This window comes from Eutrigla gurnardus (genome assembly GCF_963514095.1).
Source record: "Eutrigla gurnardus genome assembly, chromosome: 3".
Lineage (NCBI taxonomy): Eukaryota > Metazoa > Chordata > Actinopteri > Perciformes > Triglidae > Eutrigla > Eutrigla gurnardus.
Genome location: NC_139917.1, coordinates 2,915,864 through 2,935,044, shown reverse-complemented (window position 1 = coordinate 2,935,044; position 19,181 = coordinate 2,915,864). Strand labels below are relative to the sequence as shown.

At 42.2% G+C, this 19,181-nt stretch overlaps 1 protein-coding gene across 1 annotated transcript in view; it reads right to left on the bottom strand.

The window, feature by feature from the left end:
* Window positions 1-19,181, bottom strand: part of sorcs3a (sortilin related VPS10 domain containing receptor 3a) — a 277,073-nt gene that overhangs the window by 57,941 nt on the left and 199,951 nt on the right. Inside the window, exons 7-9 of the mRNA XM_084004962.1 lie at window positions 19,062-19,180; window positions 3,560-3,649; window positions 3,031-3,210 (exon numbers count right to left, since the gene is read on the bottom strand). Coding sequence (XP_083861088.1) covers window positions 3,031-3,210; window positions 3,560-3,649; window positions 19,062-19,180 — 389 coding nt within the window. The remainder of the gene's footprint in view (window positions 1-3,030; window positions 3,211-3,559; window positions 3,650-19,061; window position 19,181) is intronic.

Below are 19,181 nucleotides of genomic sequence, written 5' to 3'. Positions count from 1 at the left end.
ACCTGCTTCTAGTTTGGGACGCAGACGTGATTTCATATCAATGCGCTCATTTTAATGGCTTTAATTGGAGTTATACAGACATTTTAGATCAAATAAACAATGCTGTGATTTTCACAAGACTGGGTTACCTAAACCCAGAGACTTAACAGTCTCGTAGAGTGTTTTTACACCGTTTCAACATGAATGGCAGTGAATTGAGGTTAAAAAAGGTAGGCTGAGATCTACTTAAGTATAGACACTGATGCACATAAGATGTGTTGAAGACGGGAGGAATCTTGTTGTGAGTATCCACATTATCCAGATCATCTAATGGTCTTCAATGACAACAACCCACTTCTCTTCAGTCAATCATTCAGAGCTGTTTATAGTCACTTGCAAAAGAGAGAAATCATTTTTGATACAGCCAAGTCAATCAGAATGATAATTGTCGCCGGAGCCACCTGCTACAGCACCTCTCAGACTGAAGGGAAGTTAAGCAGATGATGTAGAGCCCTGATGTCAACAGAAAATGAGTTTGCACAACAAAGGCTCATGATTACAGAATGTGCCCTCATCCAATCTGACTGACAATAAAATAATCCTTTTAATTTAGAAGATAATTGTGCAATTTTCTGTGTGGAAATAGCGTAATTTATTTTCCGGGAGGAGGATGCGGCGAGAAGAGAGGCCCTCTGGGAGGAGACATGACTTCTAAGTGGAAGAACAAAACAACTTCCACTCCGTCTCCCCTCTGGTCTGACTGGAGCTGCGTATTCTCTCTGGAACATTAGGTCTGTGAAGTGCAGTTTGTCAGGGTCGAACAGCAATAAATGGGATGAGATCCATAGCATATATCTCACCCTGTGTAATGGGTGGGATTTATCAGAGGCGGCAGTGTATCATCCATCTCTTGTTTAGGTTTTTGATCAAGAACGGAGCTGTGACAAATGTAATTAAAGCGCCTCCTCATCCTGTGCTGCATGCTGAAATGCTTTTACTGCTGCATGGGAATAAGAGCTGCACACACATACTGTGCAGGAGAGGTAATGGCATTGTTAATTACCACACCGCTGCCACTGCTGCTGGCCAATATCTCACTTGCTTCACTCGCAGCCACACCTGCCAGCGTAGGAGTGATAAACTGGGTTCAGCAAGCGAGAGGAGAAGGATGGAAATCTGCTTTCCTGCAATGAATGCTAATGAAAACACATGCAGTAGCTAGCCAGTAAGCTAACAGGGTCATTACAAGTCCAGAGGTGCATGGTAGTGAGCTCCATTAAGCAAGATCTTTAATACGACATATGTCTGCTGTCAGGGATATTGACGGCGGTGGCCCTTAATTCAAGCGTACGCATGTAAGACATGTAACCGCAACACAAACTTCATGACAAGTAACAAGCAAACAATACAAACTGATCTTTATACACCAGCGGCCAAGTCATTTCCCCTAAAGCTGCACCGAGCAGCTGTGAACAGGCGATGATGCACTTCCTGCACAGCAGACGTCAGCATGTAGGACCCAGTGCATCAGATGGTTCAGGAACTTCAAAGTAGCTCTATTGTAATTATTGCCTTGTGTACAACCATGACAGAGAAGCATTTGATGGCTCAGCTGCCGATCCACTGCGTCTCTTCTGCAGATTTGAGGTGTCACCTGTTTTGTACGCGTACCGCAGGGTTCATAGCAAAAATAGAAATAGGAGATGACCGTTTGACGGTATGTTGAAATCACACCAGCAACATCACTACAGTTACTATGTCATCACACGTCACAGACATTAACAAAGGCTAATCTACCTTTTGAATTGAATCCCTTTATTTGTTTACGAAAGACCTTTATTCTGAAATATTTGCAGGACATGAAATTTGTTGTTGTTGTTGTTGTCTTGCATGGCTCCACTAATTAACCACCTTTTGGCTTGTTAACTTATCTATTACTAAAATAAGTATATGAAATGTGTGGACAAGGTAACCTCCACGTCCAAAAAGTGATCCAAATCTGAAGTGCCTTAAAGTTGCATTCTCTCTGCTGGCCATCAGGGGGCACCTCCTCTGGTTGCAAAAATACGTTAATGTATGGAAGACTTTGAGAACATGACTCTACTTCTCTTTTGATTTAATAAATTATGGTCTCATTGAGAGCCCAATAGGCCGTAAAGCAGGACTACAATGTTGTCGACATTTCGCAACCATGGCTAAGATGTACGTTTGTTCCCAGGAAGAATATAGGGTAGTGTAGTCAAGCCCCTTCCTGTGGACCATAATGGGACCTTATTTATATATATATATATATATATATTGTTAAAATGCATTTTTAAGTCAAGAAAGTCTAATTTTGTAGTACAGTCCGTCTCTCTCTGAAGCTACGATAACTGTGTGTTGGGTACCAGGATGTAACGTTACTCACTAACAACACGTCTCGCTCTTTCCTTCTCTTCCCAGCTGATAAAAAGAGTTGCTGGATAAAACTTATCAGGTTAGATAATGTTACATTAGTGTTGGAATGTAACCAAGTTAACAATATAATATATGTAACAATAAAAAACTGGCCGTGTTGGTGACATTGTGTGAGACAAGAGATGATGTTCAATGAGCGGTTTCACAAAAAAAAATTATACTAGAAGAAAACTACAACATACTGAGACTTTCTTGACTTGCCTAATGATGTTTTCTACGTGTAATCCATGCATCATATGTGTAATGCATGGTACATTTCAAACAGGATCAAACATTGTGTCAGCAGTGACTTTGCCTGTGTGCAGCGGGGGGATTCAGCAGCAGCAAATGGATTGTTGGGTCACTGGTATCGATCAATGCATCCTCCTGGGAGACTGCATGGTCATTTTGTGCAATGGCACATAAAATTCTTAATGCATCCGGAAGCTATTGAGAAGAAACTCCATAGTGTTCTCACATGCATAAGCCTACACTTTATGGCAGATCTTAAGAAACGAGAAAGGAATCATCTCTGTTGCTTCCCATTGATTCAATCAATGAAAACCTCACTGTAGGTATCCCTCCACGGGCTGACCCATTTCATCAGGCACCTACCTCGTACAGATCCAGCATCTGGTTCCCTGCGATGCCCCTTGTGGTCTTGACATTTTCCATGGCCAAGGTAAAGTAGATCCCTCTGGTGTCAGATAAGTAGAGGTTATAGGTGTCGTTCTGGTTCCACTCCTGCACTGCTGCAAATACCTGCTTCTCGTCAGTGCTGACGATGTGTAAATCCTATCAGGGAGTGGGGAGAGATTAAGAGGAGTTATGAGTGGAGGTGGAGAGGTGACGGCTGAGAACATGCTGACCCCGTTGGGGCCGGTCACCAGATCAATGTGGTGGTATGAATATAAATGCAATGTGTAGAAGCTCACTCAGAATATGATATCATGAAAAATAGCCTGACTTTTAAAGGACATGTATTCCAGCTTTTACAGGGAAACAGACCAAGGTCATTTTTCATTCAACATGAACTGCAAAAGCTTTCAGCAATAAGAATACATAATTGAGTCTATAATTAATTCTGAAATTAGGACAGATTATTTCAGAATCAAAGTAAAATACTAGTTCTGACGGAACTTACCTTAGGCAGGGAATATTTTGGCAGTTTGATTTGTATAAAAGAGTCTCTCTTGTAGGACACATAATAGGTGGCTCGTCCTGACGTAGGAACCTACAAGTCATAAAGTACAATTAATATACATTAAATATTCTATAAAAATGTTCCCTCTATTATCTAGAGTTTTAACATGTTTGCAGGCTCTACGGTGGCTGTGAGTGGTCAAACAACTCTCTAAATGCTTTTTGACAGGTGCAAAAAAACACACAGAAAATATAACTTGTTCCGAAAACTTTTTTAACAGAGGAAAGTGTGCAAACGTGATTGACACAACGTGAAGTTGTATTTTTTTTTTTTTCATGCAACTATTTCGGACGTAAACAACAGACCCAGTGCGCAAAGGCCTGTAGTCATGCATTTTAACGGTGGCTGCCATTCTGCGCCTACAGCCCCTCCCATCACCAATCATACAGCAGTCATACACGTTCACACGAGGTATTAGGTTTAGGCATTTGGCTTCGGAGATGATCATGGTTGGAGTTGAAATATGTTAGCTTCTTATGTGTGGTGTTATGAAAGTACAGAGATCACGAAACAAAACTAAGGTGAAATAAGTCAACATTCTTTCAGAAAAATTAAGAGCCTCAATTACGTTTCCAGGGAAGCATACGGTTCCAGGGAAGCATATGAAGCAGTGGCCGTTTTAAACAGATTGATTCCCGTGGTTAACAAAAGAAACTTAACAAAATATAAAACGGCATAGTTAAGTTGAGACAACAAAACTACTTGATTAGGTTTGGTAAAAAAAAAAAGAACCTAATGGTTTGGCCTCAAAGTGAAACATAACAAAAACCCTTTGTTTTTGAACGTGTTTGAAACCAATTTGCGATATGTCAAGAGCCAACAGAATCCACAGCAACAACAAAAAAAGTTTTCCTGTAAATGTAAAATATTTTCACAATGCTGTTTCATTATGTAGGGACGACATTTTAAGGAGACCAGGCTGGACACAAACGGAGGTTAAAGTGCTGTGTTTGTTTGACCTATCGAACCTTATACAAGGACTCTCTTGCTCTTTATATTATGTCAGTTGCTCTGAGTGTCTAATGTTAATGCCAATGAGTTTACATTGTAGTAGTTGACAGACCAGTGCATGCCATACAGATTCTAATCGGTCCCTCGGGGCACCGGTATGCGACGCCCAGGGGCACTAACCAAGTGGTGGAATTTGACAAGTCGGGAGTTTCACTATTCCTCCATGCACTGGAGTGATGGAGCTCTGCTGCTGAACAAACACAGGGGCACCTTGTATAAAGGTCTCATGCGTAACCTCATCACTGACACCATATCATCTAGTCTCCAGTCATTTAAAGTGGAGGGTGAAAGCTCACATCAATCTTGCTTTCTCCTCGTCCTGCTGGTTTTCGGCACTGCTGGATTTATTTTTGTATTTCTTTGGACTTGGCCATTTCTAGTGAACTCCTGTCTTACATTCAGAGGATGCTGCCCTCTCTAGGTGCCATTGCACATGGTGGTTTCAAAGTGAACAATGGTAAATATCTCGTAGGACAATCAATAGTCTCATTATACTTTGTCAAGAGAAATCTTTAAGTTGACTAACCCAGCTGCATCCGTGGGGTAAAAAAAAAGAAGTCGTCCATAATGGTCTAGACTGTGCAAACATTCCAAGCTGTTAGGTGTCACTTCTGAAGCAGGAAAACACATTGCTGGTGGGTGTTGGAGAATTGTCATTAGCCTCGAGGCCACAGAGAGCCGAGCACTTTATACATGGACACACACACACGGAGAGAAAAGTGGGATCGCAGCTCCGTAACTCTAATCCTCCCATCAAAAACGACATGAAATTCATTACAGGAATACCTTCAAATGAAACGTGTGGGCCTCTGCTGAGGAGAAGGATATTGGCATTAATGTTGAATGACAAGGCTGGTTCTTTTACTGATCCTGTAAGTGCTCTGAATGGCTCTGTGGAGAGAAAACAAGCTCGTAGAGGAAATGCAGTGGACTAGCGGTGAGCACTGCAGAACAGTCCCACATGCAATCGAGTAAAGGAGCAGGAGATCGATGGCGGGGTAACCAGAGGCGGTTTGAACTTTGAGAGGAATTGGTATGATTGATTTTTGTTACCCCCATCCCTTTCAGGATCCTTCGTCTGTGACGCATACGTGTTCAAATGCAGGGGTGCTAGAATAAAAGGGGAGGTTAAGGTTGAGTGCTGGTGAGTTTACTTGAAACGGGGGGAGAGAGAGAGAGAGAGAGAGAGAGAGAGAGAGAGAGAGAGGTCAAACAGGATTGAAGGATCTTTGGAGAACAACTATTTCTTTAATAATGTGCTGCCAAGACCGGTAAGGGTTGGCAGGAAGGATTTGCCACTAGGTAGCTCAGGTGTGTGTATGTATGTATAATATATATATATATATATATATATATATATATATATATATATATCCCCTCCTCTCTTCTCCAAGACATCTCACATGACATCTTGCCATTCCTCACCACCCTGATCAACTCCTCCCTCACCTCAGGTGTCATTCCAGCGGATTTTAGACGCTACTGACATCCAAAGCTACAGACCTGTATCTCTTCTTTCATTCCTCTCTAAAACCTTGGAACGTGCCGCCTACAACCAACTGTCATCCTATCTCTCGCTGAAAAACCTCCTAGACCCTAATCAATCAGGATTCAGGACTGCTCACTCCACTGAAACGGCCCTCCTCACAGTGACCGAGTCCCTGCGAGACGCCAGAGCCTCGTCCCACTCCTCCGTTCTCGTTCTCCTCGACCTATCTGCTGCGTTCGACACAGTCAATCACCAAATCCTCCTCTCCACTCTGGCTGAACTTGGCATAACTGACTCTGCTCTCGCCTGGTTTACATCATACCTGACAAATCGCACCTTTCAGGTCACATGGAATGGCTCTATGTCCAAACCCTGTTCTCTGGACACGGGTGTCCCTCAAGGCTCAGTATTAGGACCGCTTCTGTTCTCACTATACACCAGATCACTAGGTTCTGTTATCACATCGCATGGATTCTCCTACCATTGCTACGCAGATGACACCCAGCTGTTCCTCTCTTTTCCCCCGTCCTCTGACACCCACATTGCAACTCGCATCTCGGACTGTCTGGCTGACATCTCTGTCTGGACAACTGCACATCACCTCAAGCTTAACCTGAATAAAACCGAACTCCTCTTCATCCCAGGGAAAGACTGCCCTCGCATGGACCTGTCGGTCACTGTCGAGGGCATCACAGTATTGCCGTCGTCAACTGCGAGGAACCTGGGTGTAATCCTCGATGACCAACTATCCTGCACCCCCAACATCACTGCTGTGGCCCGATCCTGCAGATTTGCCCTCTACAACATCCGCAGGATTCGGACCCTCCTCACAAAGGATGCAACGCAACTCTTGGTCCAAGCACTGGTCATCTCCCGCCTTGACTACTGCAACTCTCTCCTGGCCGGACTCCCGGCCTCTGCGATTAAACCATTGCAGCGTATCCAGGACGCTGCAGCACGCCTTATCTTCAATCTACCCAAATTCTCCCATGTGACCCCCCTCCTCCGTGACCTCCACTGGCTCCCTGTTGCAGCACGCATCCAATTCAAGACGATGACACTGGCCTTCAGGGCCATCAATGGAACGGCACCCATCTACCTTCAAACACTGGTCAAACCTCATGCCCCGAAGCGAGCACTTCGCTCCTCTACTTCAGCTGGCGGGCTGGTACCACCATCGCTGAATTCAAACAAATGTCGCTCAGCAAAGTCCAGACTCTTCTCTGTTCTGGCGCCTCAGTGGTGGAACGAACTCCCGACTAATGTCAGGACAGCTGAGTCATTTGCCATTTTCCGAAAAAGGCTCAAGACTCACCTGTTCAGACTTCACCTCGACTAGCATGACCCACCAACATCTCCCCCCCCCCCCCCCCCCCCCACCCTTACCTATAGCACTCTGATCGTAGCAATGTTGCTCTTGAACTATTAGTTTACTCAGATGAGGACCTAACACTTGTTCTATTTTTAGCTCTTACTTTATCGGCAATGATTCGTTGTGGTTTCCTTGTTTCCTTCTTTTGACAAATGTACTTATTGTAAGTCGCTTTGGACAAAAGCGTCTGCTAAATGACCTAAATGTAAATGTAAATGTATATATATGAAAATCTGATTGTGGGTGACTTTTCTGTAAAAGATATGAAAAGCAGTAATAACATCAAAGTACTCTGCTTTACTGACTACAAGGATACGGTGTCTGATTTGGAAAAAAGAATCCTGGAAATTTTGGCTGCACACCCAACTGTGAAAAATATCATTCTGCACATTGGATTTAATGACATTGAAAAACAACAATCAAGAGAGTTGAGAGAGGACTTCAACAAACTCTTTGAAACAGTCAGCTCTGTGAATGCTGAGGTTTTCATCAGTGGCCCTCTGCCCCCGACCGGGAGAGGAGCGGAGACATTCAGTAGACTGTTTTGGCTCAACAAATGGCTCTCAACTGCATCTCTTGCTCGCCCAATGCATTTTATTGACAATTTCCGCTTTTTCTGGGACCGCAGGCATCTTTTTAAGACAAACGGACTTTGCCTAAATAAGCTAGGGGCAAAGCTATTCATCACCAACATGTCTTACTGCCTGCGTCATCATCTGTCGCCAAGGACAAGAGACGAGAGGAACCAACAAAGATGGAAGACGAAACACAGATTATCAGAAACGTCGAAGAAGGACTGAATGTGGATCCCTCCCCCACCCCCCCCAAATCTCCATCCAGGTCTTCGTCATTCTCCCTCCCTCCAATAAACCTTTCTCTCCCCTCCTCCCCCTTGGAGTTCCAAGAGCTACCCCCACCTACCCCCCGCCCTTCTCAGATTATCAACAACGTCGAAGGAGGACTGAATGTGGATCCCTCCCACACACCCCCCAAATCCCAATCCAGGTCTTCGTCATTCTCCCTCCCTCAAATAAACCTTTCTCTCCCCTCCTCCCCCTTGGAATTCCAGGAGCTACCCCCACCTACCCCCGGCCCTACTCAGACCCCCTCTCCCAAGGCTGCAACTAAGTCACCAAAACCCAAGACCCCCTCTTCCAAGGCTGCAACTAAGTCACTAAAATCCAAGACCCCCTCTTCAAAGGCTGCAACTAAGTCACTAAAACCCAAGACCCCCTCTTCCAAGACTGCAACTAAGTCACTAAAATCCAAGACCCCCTCTTCCAAGACTCTTCCCTTATGGCCACCTCTTCCCTTATGGCCACCCCCTCCCCACCCTGACAGCAGCCCTGAATATTACTGAGACAGAAAAGGGTTCAGCAGTAGACCGCATTATCAGCTGGACCCAAGGTCACCTACATCAAAACATGGCACCTTCTGCATTCCTGTTGTGACTACTAAGAGAGTAAACATTGGGAAACTTGAACACACAGCTAACCTAAACAATCTCATTCCTGTTCTCTCAAAATCAATGTCAACCTCAAAGCCTGTCAATAACACCATCAGGATGGGTCTGCTAAATGTTAGGTCTCTTAATAACAAATCATTTTTAGTCAATGATTTTATTACCACTTCTAAACTTGATTTTATGTTTTTAACTGAAACATGGCTAGAACAAAATAACAGTGCAAGCATTCTGATCGAGTCAGCACCCCCCAACTATAATTTTATTGATGTTTGTAGATCTGGGAAAAGAGGTGGAGGGGTTGCTGCTATATTTAAAAATACATTTCAGGGGTAACAGATGTCACTTGGTGTTTTTCCATCATTCGAATATCTTTGTGTTGTGCTGAAATGCTCTCCCAGAGTTCTCCTGTTAATTATTTACAGGCCACCTAAATATTCATCACATTTTTTCGATGATTTTACTGAATTATTGTCTAGCATCTCCACTGATTTCGACTGCCTAGTTATAACCGGTGACTTTAATTTTCATATTGATGATTTGAATGACAAGGGTGCAAAAGAACTTTTTAATATTCTAGACACATTTGACCTTTCTCAACATGTGAAAGAGGCTACTCATTGTAAGGGACACACCCTGGACCTGATTATCACAAAAGGTCTCCATGTTTCTGATGTTTTTGTGACTGATCCTTCATTGTCTGATCACTTCTGTGTTTTCTTTAATATTTCTTTCATTCCTGACACACAAACCGAATAAAATAAGGTCAAAAAGCGGTACATCAATGAACATGCCAATGTACTCTTCTAAAGTGGTCCCTCGGCATCTAAAAATGCCATCTCCTTGTTACCACCTCTAAACCCATGTCATGCTGATGATCTTGTAAACATATTTAATTCCAAAATTCTGAATGTCATAGATGTCATTGCACCTGCTAAGGTTAAAACAATTTCTGGTGAGCAAAAGGCACCTTGGAGAAAAGCTGCTGTTGTGACAGCCCAGAGAAGAGAGTGCAGGAAGGCTGAACGAATCTGGCGGAGTACTAAACTTCATATTCACCATGACATCTATAAAGAGAGCCTCCGGGCCTACAATTTAGTCTTAAAAAGTGCGAGAGAAACATACTTCTCCAATATCATAAACAACAACACTAATAAGGCGAAAACCCTATTTGCAACTGTTGACAGACTGACCAACCCCCCAACACAAATACCAGCTAAACTCCACTCCACGCAGAAATGCAATGAGTTTGCATTCTTTTATACTAATAAAATTGAAGGCATCAGACGCGCCATCAATATCTCAAACAAAAAAGTTGGATCACCACCCTGTTCAGGCAAAAGTAACACAGCAATCATGGCAAGCTTTAATGCCATAGACTCTAAAACTCTAGTGGAAACGGTGACAAATCTAAAATCATCCACCTGCTGCCTTGATGCTTTACCTACCAACTTTTTTAAGAATGTTTTTGACTGCCTATCAATAGACGTATTGCAAATAGTTAATAACTCCATTCAATCAGGCAATTTACCAAAGGCCTTCAAAACTGCAGTCATTAAACCTCTTCTAAAAAAGCGGAGCCTAGATGCCTCTATTATCAACAACTACAGACCAATTTCAAATCTACCCTTCATAAGTAAAATAATTGAGAAAGTTGTCCTCCAACAACTAAATCACTTCCTGGCTTCAACTGGCTGCCACAACAACTTCCAGTCAGGATTTCGTCCTTTTCATAGCACCGAGACGGCCCTTATTAAAGTTGTAAATGACATCCGTCTTAACACAGACTCTGGCAAAACTTCAATATTAATGCTATTAGACCTCAGTGCTGCATTTGACACTGTCGACCACTCAATACTCTTGGACAGGTTGGAAAACTGGGTGGGGCTCTCAGGCACAGTCTTAAACTGGTTCAAGTCATATCTACAAGATAGGAACTATTTTGTTTCCATTGGCGACTTTGTATCAGAACCTACCAATGTAACGTGTGGAGTCCCCCAAGGTTCAATCTTGGGGCCGACTTTATTCAACATCTACATGCTCCCACTAGGACAAATCATGCAAAATAATAACATTGACCACCATTGCTATGCCGATGACACCTAAATCTATGTAGCACTATCACCAAACGACTATCGCCCCATAGATCTTCTGTGCCAGTGCATTGAGCAAGTCAAAGACTGGATGTGCCAAAACTTCCTACAACTAAATGAGGACAAAACTGAGATAATTGTTTTTGGTGCTAAAAAGGTTTAAAGTAATTCAACACCTTCACTCTCTGTCCCTGAAAACCTCAAACAAAGCCAGAAATCTTGGGGTTATTATGGATTCTGATTAACATTTCGACTGTCACGTTAAATCAGTAACAAAATCAGCCTACTATGACCTAAAAAATGTAGCAAGACTTAGAGGGCTCATGTCAGCTCAAGACTTAGAAAAACTTGTACATGCCTTTATTACTAGTAGGGTAGACTACTGTAATGGTCTCCTTGCAGGTCTTACGAAAAAAACTGTCAGGCAGCTACAGCTTGTTCAGAACGCTGCCGCTAGAGTTCTTACAAAGACCAAAAAATGTGAGCACATTACACCAATTCTTAAATCCTTACATTGGCTCCCTGTATGTCAGAGGATTGATTTTAAAATCCTCCTGCTCACATATAAATCACTACATGGTCTAGGACCGAAGTATATCACTGATATGCTCCCACTACATAAGCCTTCTAGACCACTAAGATCTTCTGAGACCAATCTGTTAGTGATTCCCAGAGTAAACAACAATCACGGGAGAGCATCACTATGCAACAAATGGCTGGAATAAACTTCCTGAAGATGTAAGACTTGCCCCAACTCTGTCCACTTTTAAAACTAGACTGAAAACTTTTATGTTCACCATAGCTTTCTGCTAAATCTTTTAATGTCTGCACTGTTTTTAATTATTGCAAATATGTTTTTATTCTCCTTTCTTTCTGTAATGCATTTTTAAATTTGCCTTTATTTTCTTTTAATTCTTCTTTTTTCACTTTGTTTTATGATGTGAAGCACTTTGAGTCTGCCTTGTGTATGAAATGTGCTATACAAATAAAGTTGCCTTGCCTTGCCTTGCCTTGATCCATGTTGATCAGCTGCATCCAAGCCATACATCAGCAAGTGCAATGCAAAGCGTCAGATGCAGTGGTGTAAAGCACGCCACCACTGGACTCTAGAGCAGTGGAGACGTTCTCTGGAGTGACCAATCATGCTTCTATGTTTCCCTGAAAATGTAATTGAGTTGTGTAGTTGGATCACAATGGAATGTTGTAGTAGATAGGGTTGTCTGAAAGAGTACAAAAAAAGTTCACTGTTTTCATAAATCAGAGTCCCTGTATCATCCAACGTCATAGCACTACTTTTTGTGAAATTTGATCCACTGTCACAAATCTTCAACTACTAATAAAAACATTGATTGTGTTTTTGAGAATAGATACAGCATCAAAAATACATATCATGATAATGAAGTGTATCAATATTTTCTCACACCACTATTACTGCTACTATTGAATGTAATAACAAAGAAGAGAGTATATTAGTTTCATGTCCTTCATATTTTATTGCATTGGGGTGATACAAGGTTTGCACAGGCTGATCAGAGTATTATACAAATGATAAATATGAGTTTGTTGTTTCAGGTGTCAGGTAAGGTGTTTTGGAGGACATTGTTCATCTAACTCTAGATGAACCTTCGCCACATGTGCCAGAGGTAGAGCGAGTCGTCCTCCAATCAGAAGATTGGCCGTTCGAATCCTCCTTCACTCTGCATGCCTAAGTGTCCTTGGGCAAGATACTGAATCCCCAATTGCCCTTGAGTAGCTAGTTAGCTAGAAAAGCGCTATATAAATGCAGGTCCATTTACCTGATAGCTGAACCAATGACACGTTCAAGAAGTTTGCAAGAGAGTTTTTTGGAAACATTTAAGTGTCCTCTTATTTGCAGAGGCCAAATAATCTCTTCCACAGGTCTCACTAGTTGCATGGCATGTTATTTATTTTCTGTGAAAACCCATCCTACTCTGCTTCTGATTGGATACTCCTTGTTGCCTACTTTGCAGAAGAAAACATTTAATTTGTTACCACAGGGTGTAAAAATCCTATTAACTGTTAAGTTGTTTGCTGATGAACAGGATTGGTGGAAGGTTAGTAGGGTTCAGTGAAGGGTGGGTCCTTTCAAAAGTATCCTGAACTCAAATTAATAAAGACACAATTCTACCCAACCCGCTTCTCATGATAAGAGTCCTTCAACCAATGATGCTTTAGAAAATAATTATTACTTAAATATTATTGTTATTATTATATATTAATATGTACCTTTAGGTAATATTTGATGCATATCCCATCATCTTATTTTAATAAGATGGTGGGTCAACCCGCAAATTACCCAAATATCATTCAAACATTTCGTTTTTTGGACTCGGCCACCCGTTTATTCCGGATCAGTCCGCAAGTCACTGGTTAAAGGTTAAACTCAGACATAGATGTTTCAATAAGAATAGCAGCCTTCTTGTATAAAAGTCTCTGATATGATGCTGCATAACTGCTATGCAGCTGCATACAGATGAAAATAAATAAAATACAATTACAGATGCCTTGTAAATAAAAAATGCGCTATGCCGTTATTATTGACCTTGTCAACCGTAGTATTGATGTAGCCAAACTAAGTAAGAAGAAAATCTAAAAAGGGCACAAAAGGTTGCCGACCCCTGTTCTAGAGTAAGGGAGTGCTGTGTAAGAGTAGGAGCAGCTGAGGTTAAAGTTTCTCCAAAGAATCTTGGAGGCTTGTGTTGGTCTTACAGCCACCTTTGGAAAGAGATATATTTTAGAGCAGAAAAAATAAAACCTGATACTTTTATTCCTGGTGCTGAAAAGAGAGGAAAAAAGCAATTCAACAATTGAATAGTAGTTGTAGACTATCCATGACTTTTTTGTGCATGAAACCTCATTTGCACAATGTCAAAGCAAATAATATTCATGCTGTGGAGAACATTGAAATACAACCATGAATTTCATCTGTTACCCAGAATATGGGACATTACCATTTCAGATTTTTCTGTCGGACAAATCATGATAAATACGACACACCTGGCAGTGGCGAGGAGGAATATTAAAGCTAGACCAGCACTACAGCAAAACAAAACACAAATGTTGAGTTTCAAGCATGTTTTATGTGAAAAGTTCTATAGGGAATATAGAACCTTTACACAGAAAATATATCTGGTTTTGTGGCAGCGGAGGTCAAAATAGTAGTAAAGAACCAACATCATGGTTTTAAAATGAATCTGTTTCAGCAACATGTTGAATCTGAACATATAGCAACAATATCAAATTAATCAACAACATTCTCACTCCCAACTTCAAAATACGATGCTCTAAGATGCATCCATTTTGGACAGGTTAGGGACAGCGTGGTGATTTCTGCTCGCTACCAAGGGCGGTAACCTCTGGCTCTAGAAAATGAAGCCATTGCGTAAGTGCCTTAAACTTGCACTCTTTGCTGGCCATCAGGGGGAGTTTTTACAACTCCTCTGGTTGTAAAAAAGAAGTCTGATTGCATGGAAGTCTATTAGAAAAAGATCCCACTTCTCACTTGATTTATTACACAGTAAATCTCAATCTCTAGCTTCAAGTCTTCTTCAATCCAGCATGATGTTCCATGAGTACATTATGGTCCATTTAGAGTCCAACAGACCAGAAAGCAGGGGATGCTTTAGGGCGGGGCTACCTTGTGACTGACTCGCTATCAATGTAGTTACTTACTAAGATGACTTTGACACTTAGCTGTAATGTTAGCCTTGAATTATGAAGCTAATTTTGTTAACAGTTTCACACCAGAATGGATGAGGTGGAAACGGGGCTGTGGTGGGAACGGGGACAGCGTGCAGGTCACTTATGGGCTCATAGACGCTGTTTGCACTCCAGTCCAGGTTCAGCGCACTTTGCGGCACGTTGCACCCAAAGTTTCAAGTGGATGCAAGTTCTTTGCTGTGTTTCATAAGCAGGCTCCTGCATGTCTATGGTTTCCAACCAGCTTAGCCTTATCTACCACTGTGGGAAAATTTATGTTGTTCCCTCAAGTACATGCTGCATCAAAAAAAGCTGGTGGTGGCTGTGGTGCAGCGTTCAACTAAAATATCACGACTAACCTCATGACTAGGATTGCTATTTGTATCTCAATGCAACTTGGTTAATGTTAGCTGTTAGCGCCATCATATAGCCAAACAGGACTGTGCTGTCCATCGGCTGTTGACAGCTAATATTACCTAGCTATCCTACTTCTTATGACTTCAATTGGCTCTTCACTATGTAGCATTATGCGTGGAATAAACATAGACTGCGTAGTGGACAAGTGGACATAATCGTTGTGATATCACCTCGTTTGTAGACTACAATTCTGAAGCCTGCAGAGGAGTGACAGGTGGATCTGACCAGCACTAGTAGCAGAGTTAACAAAGTTAGCTTCACAATTCAAAGAATTTTACAGCTAAGTGTTAAAGACATCTGAGTAGCTAATTGCATTGTTAGCGTGGTAGCGACAGTAACAAAGCCGCAGTAGTGGTGCTGAGATAGAGAACTGTCAATCACACGGTAGGCATGCCACGAGCAAATCCTGTTATGGTCTGTTGGACTCTAAATGGACCATAATGTACTAAATGAACATCATGCTGGATTCAAGAAGACTTGAAACTAGAGATTGAGACCATAAACTCATGTTTATAATGTTTACTGAGATAATAATTCAAGCCAGAAGGCTCATTTTCTCAAAGTAAACAACAAGAGAAGTTGCCCCCTGATGGCCAGTAGAGAGAATGCAAGTTTAAGGCTCTTATGGTTTAACTTTTCTGGAGGTTGCCACTAGTCTTTGTCTCAAGCTATCAATATAGTTTTTATCAATTTTAGTCATGTTGATCCTATTTTTAGTCTAGTCAAGTTTCAGTCGACTAAAAGTCTGAGCATTTTAGTCTTATTTTAGTCAGAATTGTCCATGACTATTTTAGTCTAGTTTTAGTCGACAAAAACTGATGACACTATAGTCTAGTTTTGGTCGACGTAAACTGATGATATTCTAGTATAGTTTTAGTCAAAGGGCCCTAGTTTCGTGGCGCAGCGCAGGGCGGCGCAGGGTGGCGGAGCCGGCGCAATGCAAGTTTCGACCCGCGCAGCCTTGCGCACGGTCAGTTTGGCAGTTTGGTGGATCGCCTGCGCCAAGACGGGTGTGGCGGCGCAGCAGGGGGAGGCGTCACAGATTCAGCTTGGCGTAGCGGAAGTTTCGTGGCAAAAAGCCTCGCCGAGACTGCGCTGAAAGTTCGCCAGCTCCGACCTGGTCTACTCTTGGCGCAAGGCGTAAATAAACTCCATTCATTCAAGGCGGATCACAGCTGGCGGAGTGGAAGTTTGGCTGACGGCGCGCAGTGAGCACACGTCACCGAGACCTCACAGGCAGGTTTCCACAGTTCCAGGCACATTTAAATGCAATAAATAATCACAACAAACACTATTTAATGCAACTAATGGAATCCACACGTGAATGTATATCTATATAGATTGTCCCGTCACATCTGACGTCAGATCAAAGGCGGATGGCACGTGTAACGGAAACTCAGCCTCTCGGACCAAAACATCTCCCTCTCTCTCTCCTGTTTTTTATAATATCGGCATTGTTATTATTATGATACGCACGCACAGCGCGTGATGAGCGTGGTGGGAGCGGCGGCGCTGCTTCTGTCATCGGGTTGTCAAGTGACGGAACTTGCACTGAACCTCCCCTAACGCATTAAAGGAGAGGAGAGGAGCTCATTTGATTGGTGAAGATCTGAATCGGCTGTATTAATCCCAGTCCACGCCTCGTCTCCCACTCACGCCTTCTTCTCCTCCCTCTTTCCCACTTGCGCGGGTGGGAGTGACGGGAGGTGTGCCTGCGCGAGCCTGCGCGGTGCACGAAACTTGCGAAGTCCAGGCGGACACACCCCATCGGCGTGGCGCAGGTGCGCTGAGAGCTGACTGCGCCTGGTCTACGAAACTAGGGCCCAAAGATTGTATTTAGCCCAGTGCTTGAATTGGGCCAGTACTCACCAGTACGCAGTACCGGGACTTCTGATTTTTACCCATCTGCGTACCGTTACTTCTTACAGCGTACCGCCACCTCATGACGCATCTAGGTACGCATATTGTAGTTCTTTTATCATGTTGTGGATACCTATAATAGGCTATGCAGTTGATTAATCTGTCTTCATTTTAGATCGACAAGATTCAGTTTAAAAGATTTTCGAGAGCTTGCGGGAGGCTGCGGCGCACTGTCTCTCCACACTTGCCGTCAGTCGAATGCATTTCAGGGCATACCGTAAATCCTCTAATATAGCCTCAGCCAAAATCTTCGCGACGCGAACCTGACAATCTATTATCATAATCTACTTATGTACAGGGAGCAGAAATGGAAAAATAAAACCGATCACCCTCTCTGGATGGAGAGGACTAGACAGAGGAATTCAAGTGTGAGTATCTAAGTACCTATCTTTATTCCAAGACACACACACACTCACTCACTCACTCACTCACTCACTCACTCACTCTCTCTCTCTCTCTCTCTCTCTCTCTCTCTCTCTCTCTCTCTCTCTCTCTCTCTCTCTCTCTCTCTCTCTCTCTCTCTCTCTCAGACTAGGGCAAGCAAGTTGAGAGACAGAGCAAACAAGCAAGCAGAAAGCAAGTAGCTACAATAAAAACACACATAGTTGCCATCTCACTGTACATTGTATCCATTTAGACAAACAATATTTTCCTGTACAAAAATATGAACACAATCAATTTGAAGATACAGATTGAAGTTTTATTTTATTTATTATTTTTTTTATAATAATTATCAACTAGTATATGGTTTATCTAAGCAACTAGTATAGGGTTTATCTAGGTAAACCAGGCAAAAACACATGGTATCCACGAGAGCCACAAGCGCGTGTGCTGTGCAGTTGCTGCTGATTTAGAGTACTGGCACCTTTTTTATTCCAATTCAAGCACTGATTTAGCCAAACCCATTTCACAATTCAAACAAGGTTATCTTATTATTATATTATTGTTACCTTATAGACTCAAGAATACATCCATTCCAGACACAGAAGACGCTCGGATTTGAATTTACAACATATTATTTTACTAACCAAAAATGTTATCTTCACATGACCAGCATTTTCGCATCTAGTCTTGTTTTCCTCATATAAAGGATAAAGGTTCGTTGACGACGATATTAAGACAGAATTTTCATTAACGAAAGCAACACTACCCAGATACACATTTAATACAGTATAACTGTCAAAAAATAAGGCCAATAAATATTATTAATATTTATTGGCATTATTTTATACTTTATATTTTTATACTTATTTGACTCTCTTTCTCTTATAACTGCAGCTGTATAACTTCCCGAGGGATTATTTAAGTATTCTGATTCTGATTTCCACAGATATATTAAGTATAAATAAATGTGAATGAGGTCGCAAACTACAAATAGCCTACAGATCGCGTCTAACAGGATGTTACTTTTTCTATGACTTCCTGTCAAATCTTCAAAGGCCGATGGAAACTGTCCGACTGGAGCGCAGCGTTTAGGCTCCACCTCCTGCTGCTCCGCTGCTCTCCGCAGTTCACCTCGAACAAGCCTACTGATAATAACACGACTTAACGAGACAAAACAACGTTACAACATTTCGTCTCACCTCGTTTGGTCAACGAAAATGAAGACACATTTTAGCATAGTTTTTATTTTGTAAACCACATTTAGTCTCGTTTTTATTCGTCTACAATATTGCATTATATATTTAATTATCGTTATCGTCACATGACCAGCACGTGATAAAGGTTCATTGACGACGATATTTCGTCATAATTTTCGTTAACGAAAGCAACACTAGTTGCCGCCTGGGAAAATAGGGAGCAAATGTTAGGGTTAGAGTATTTGACCAAAGTTGTGCAGTACTAGTTACTGTGAGCTCATAAATTATATGATATTGGAAGATCTCTTCATTTGACTCAGCGTTGGTAATGTCATTGTGTAGGAGGTAGTAAGTGGGTCTCACCGTTTAGAGCCTTACCTGTATGAATATGTAGTCATCTTGAACCACCAAAGAGCTGATGTCGATGTATCCGGGGAACGGGTAGTTCCTGTTAACTTCTGTGCACATGGGAGCTCTGCACGTGACATACTGCACATC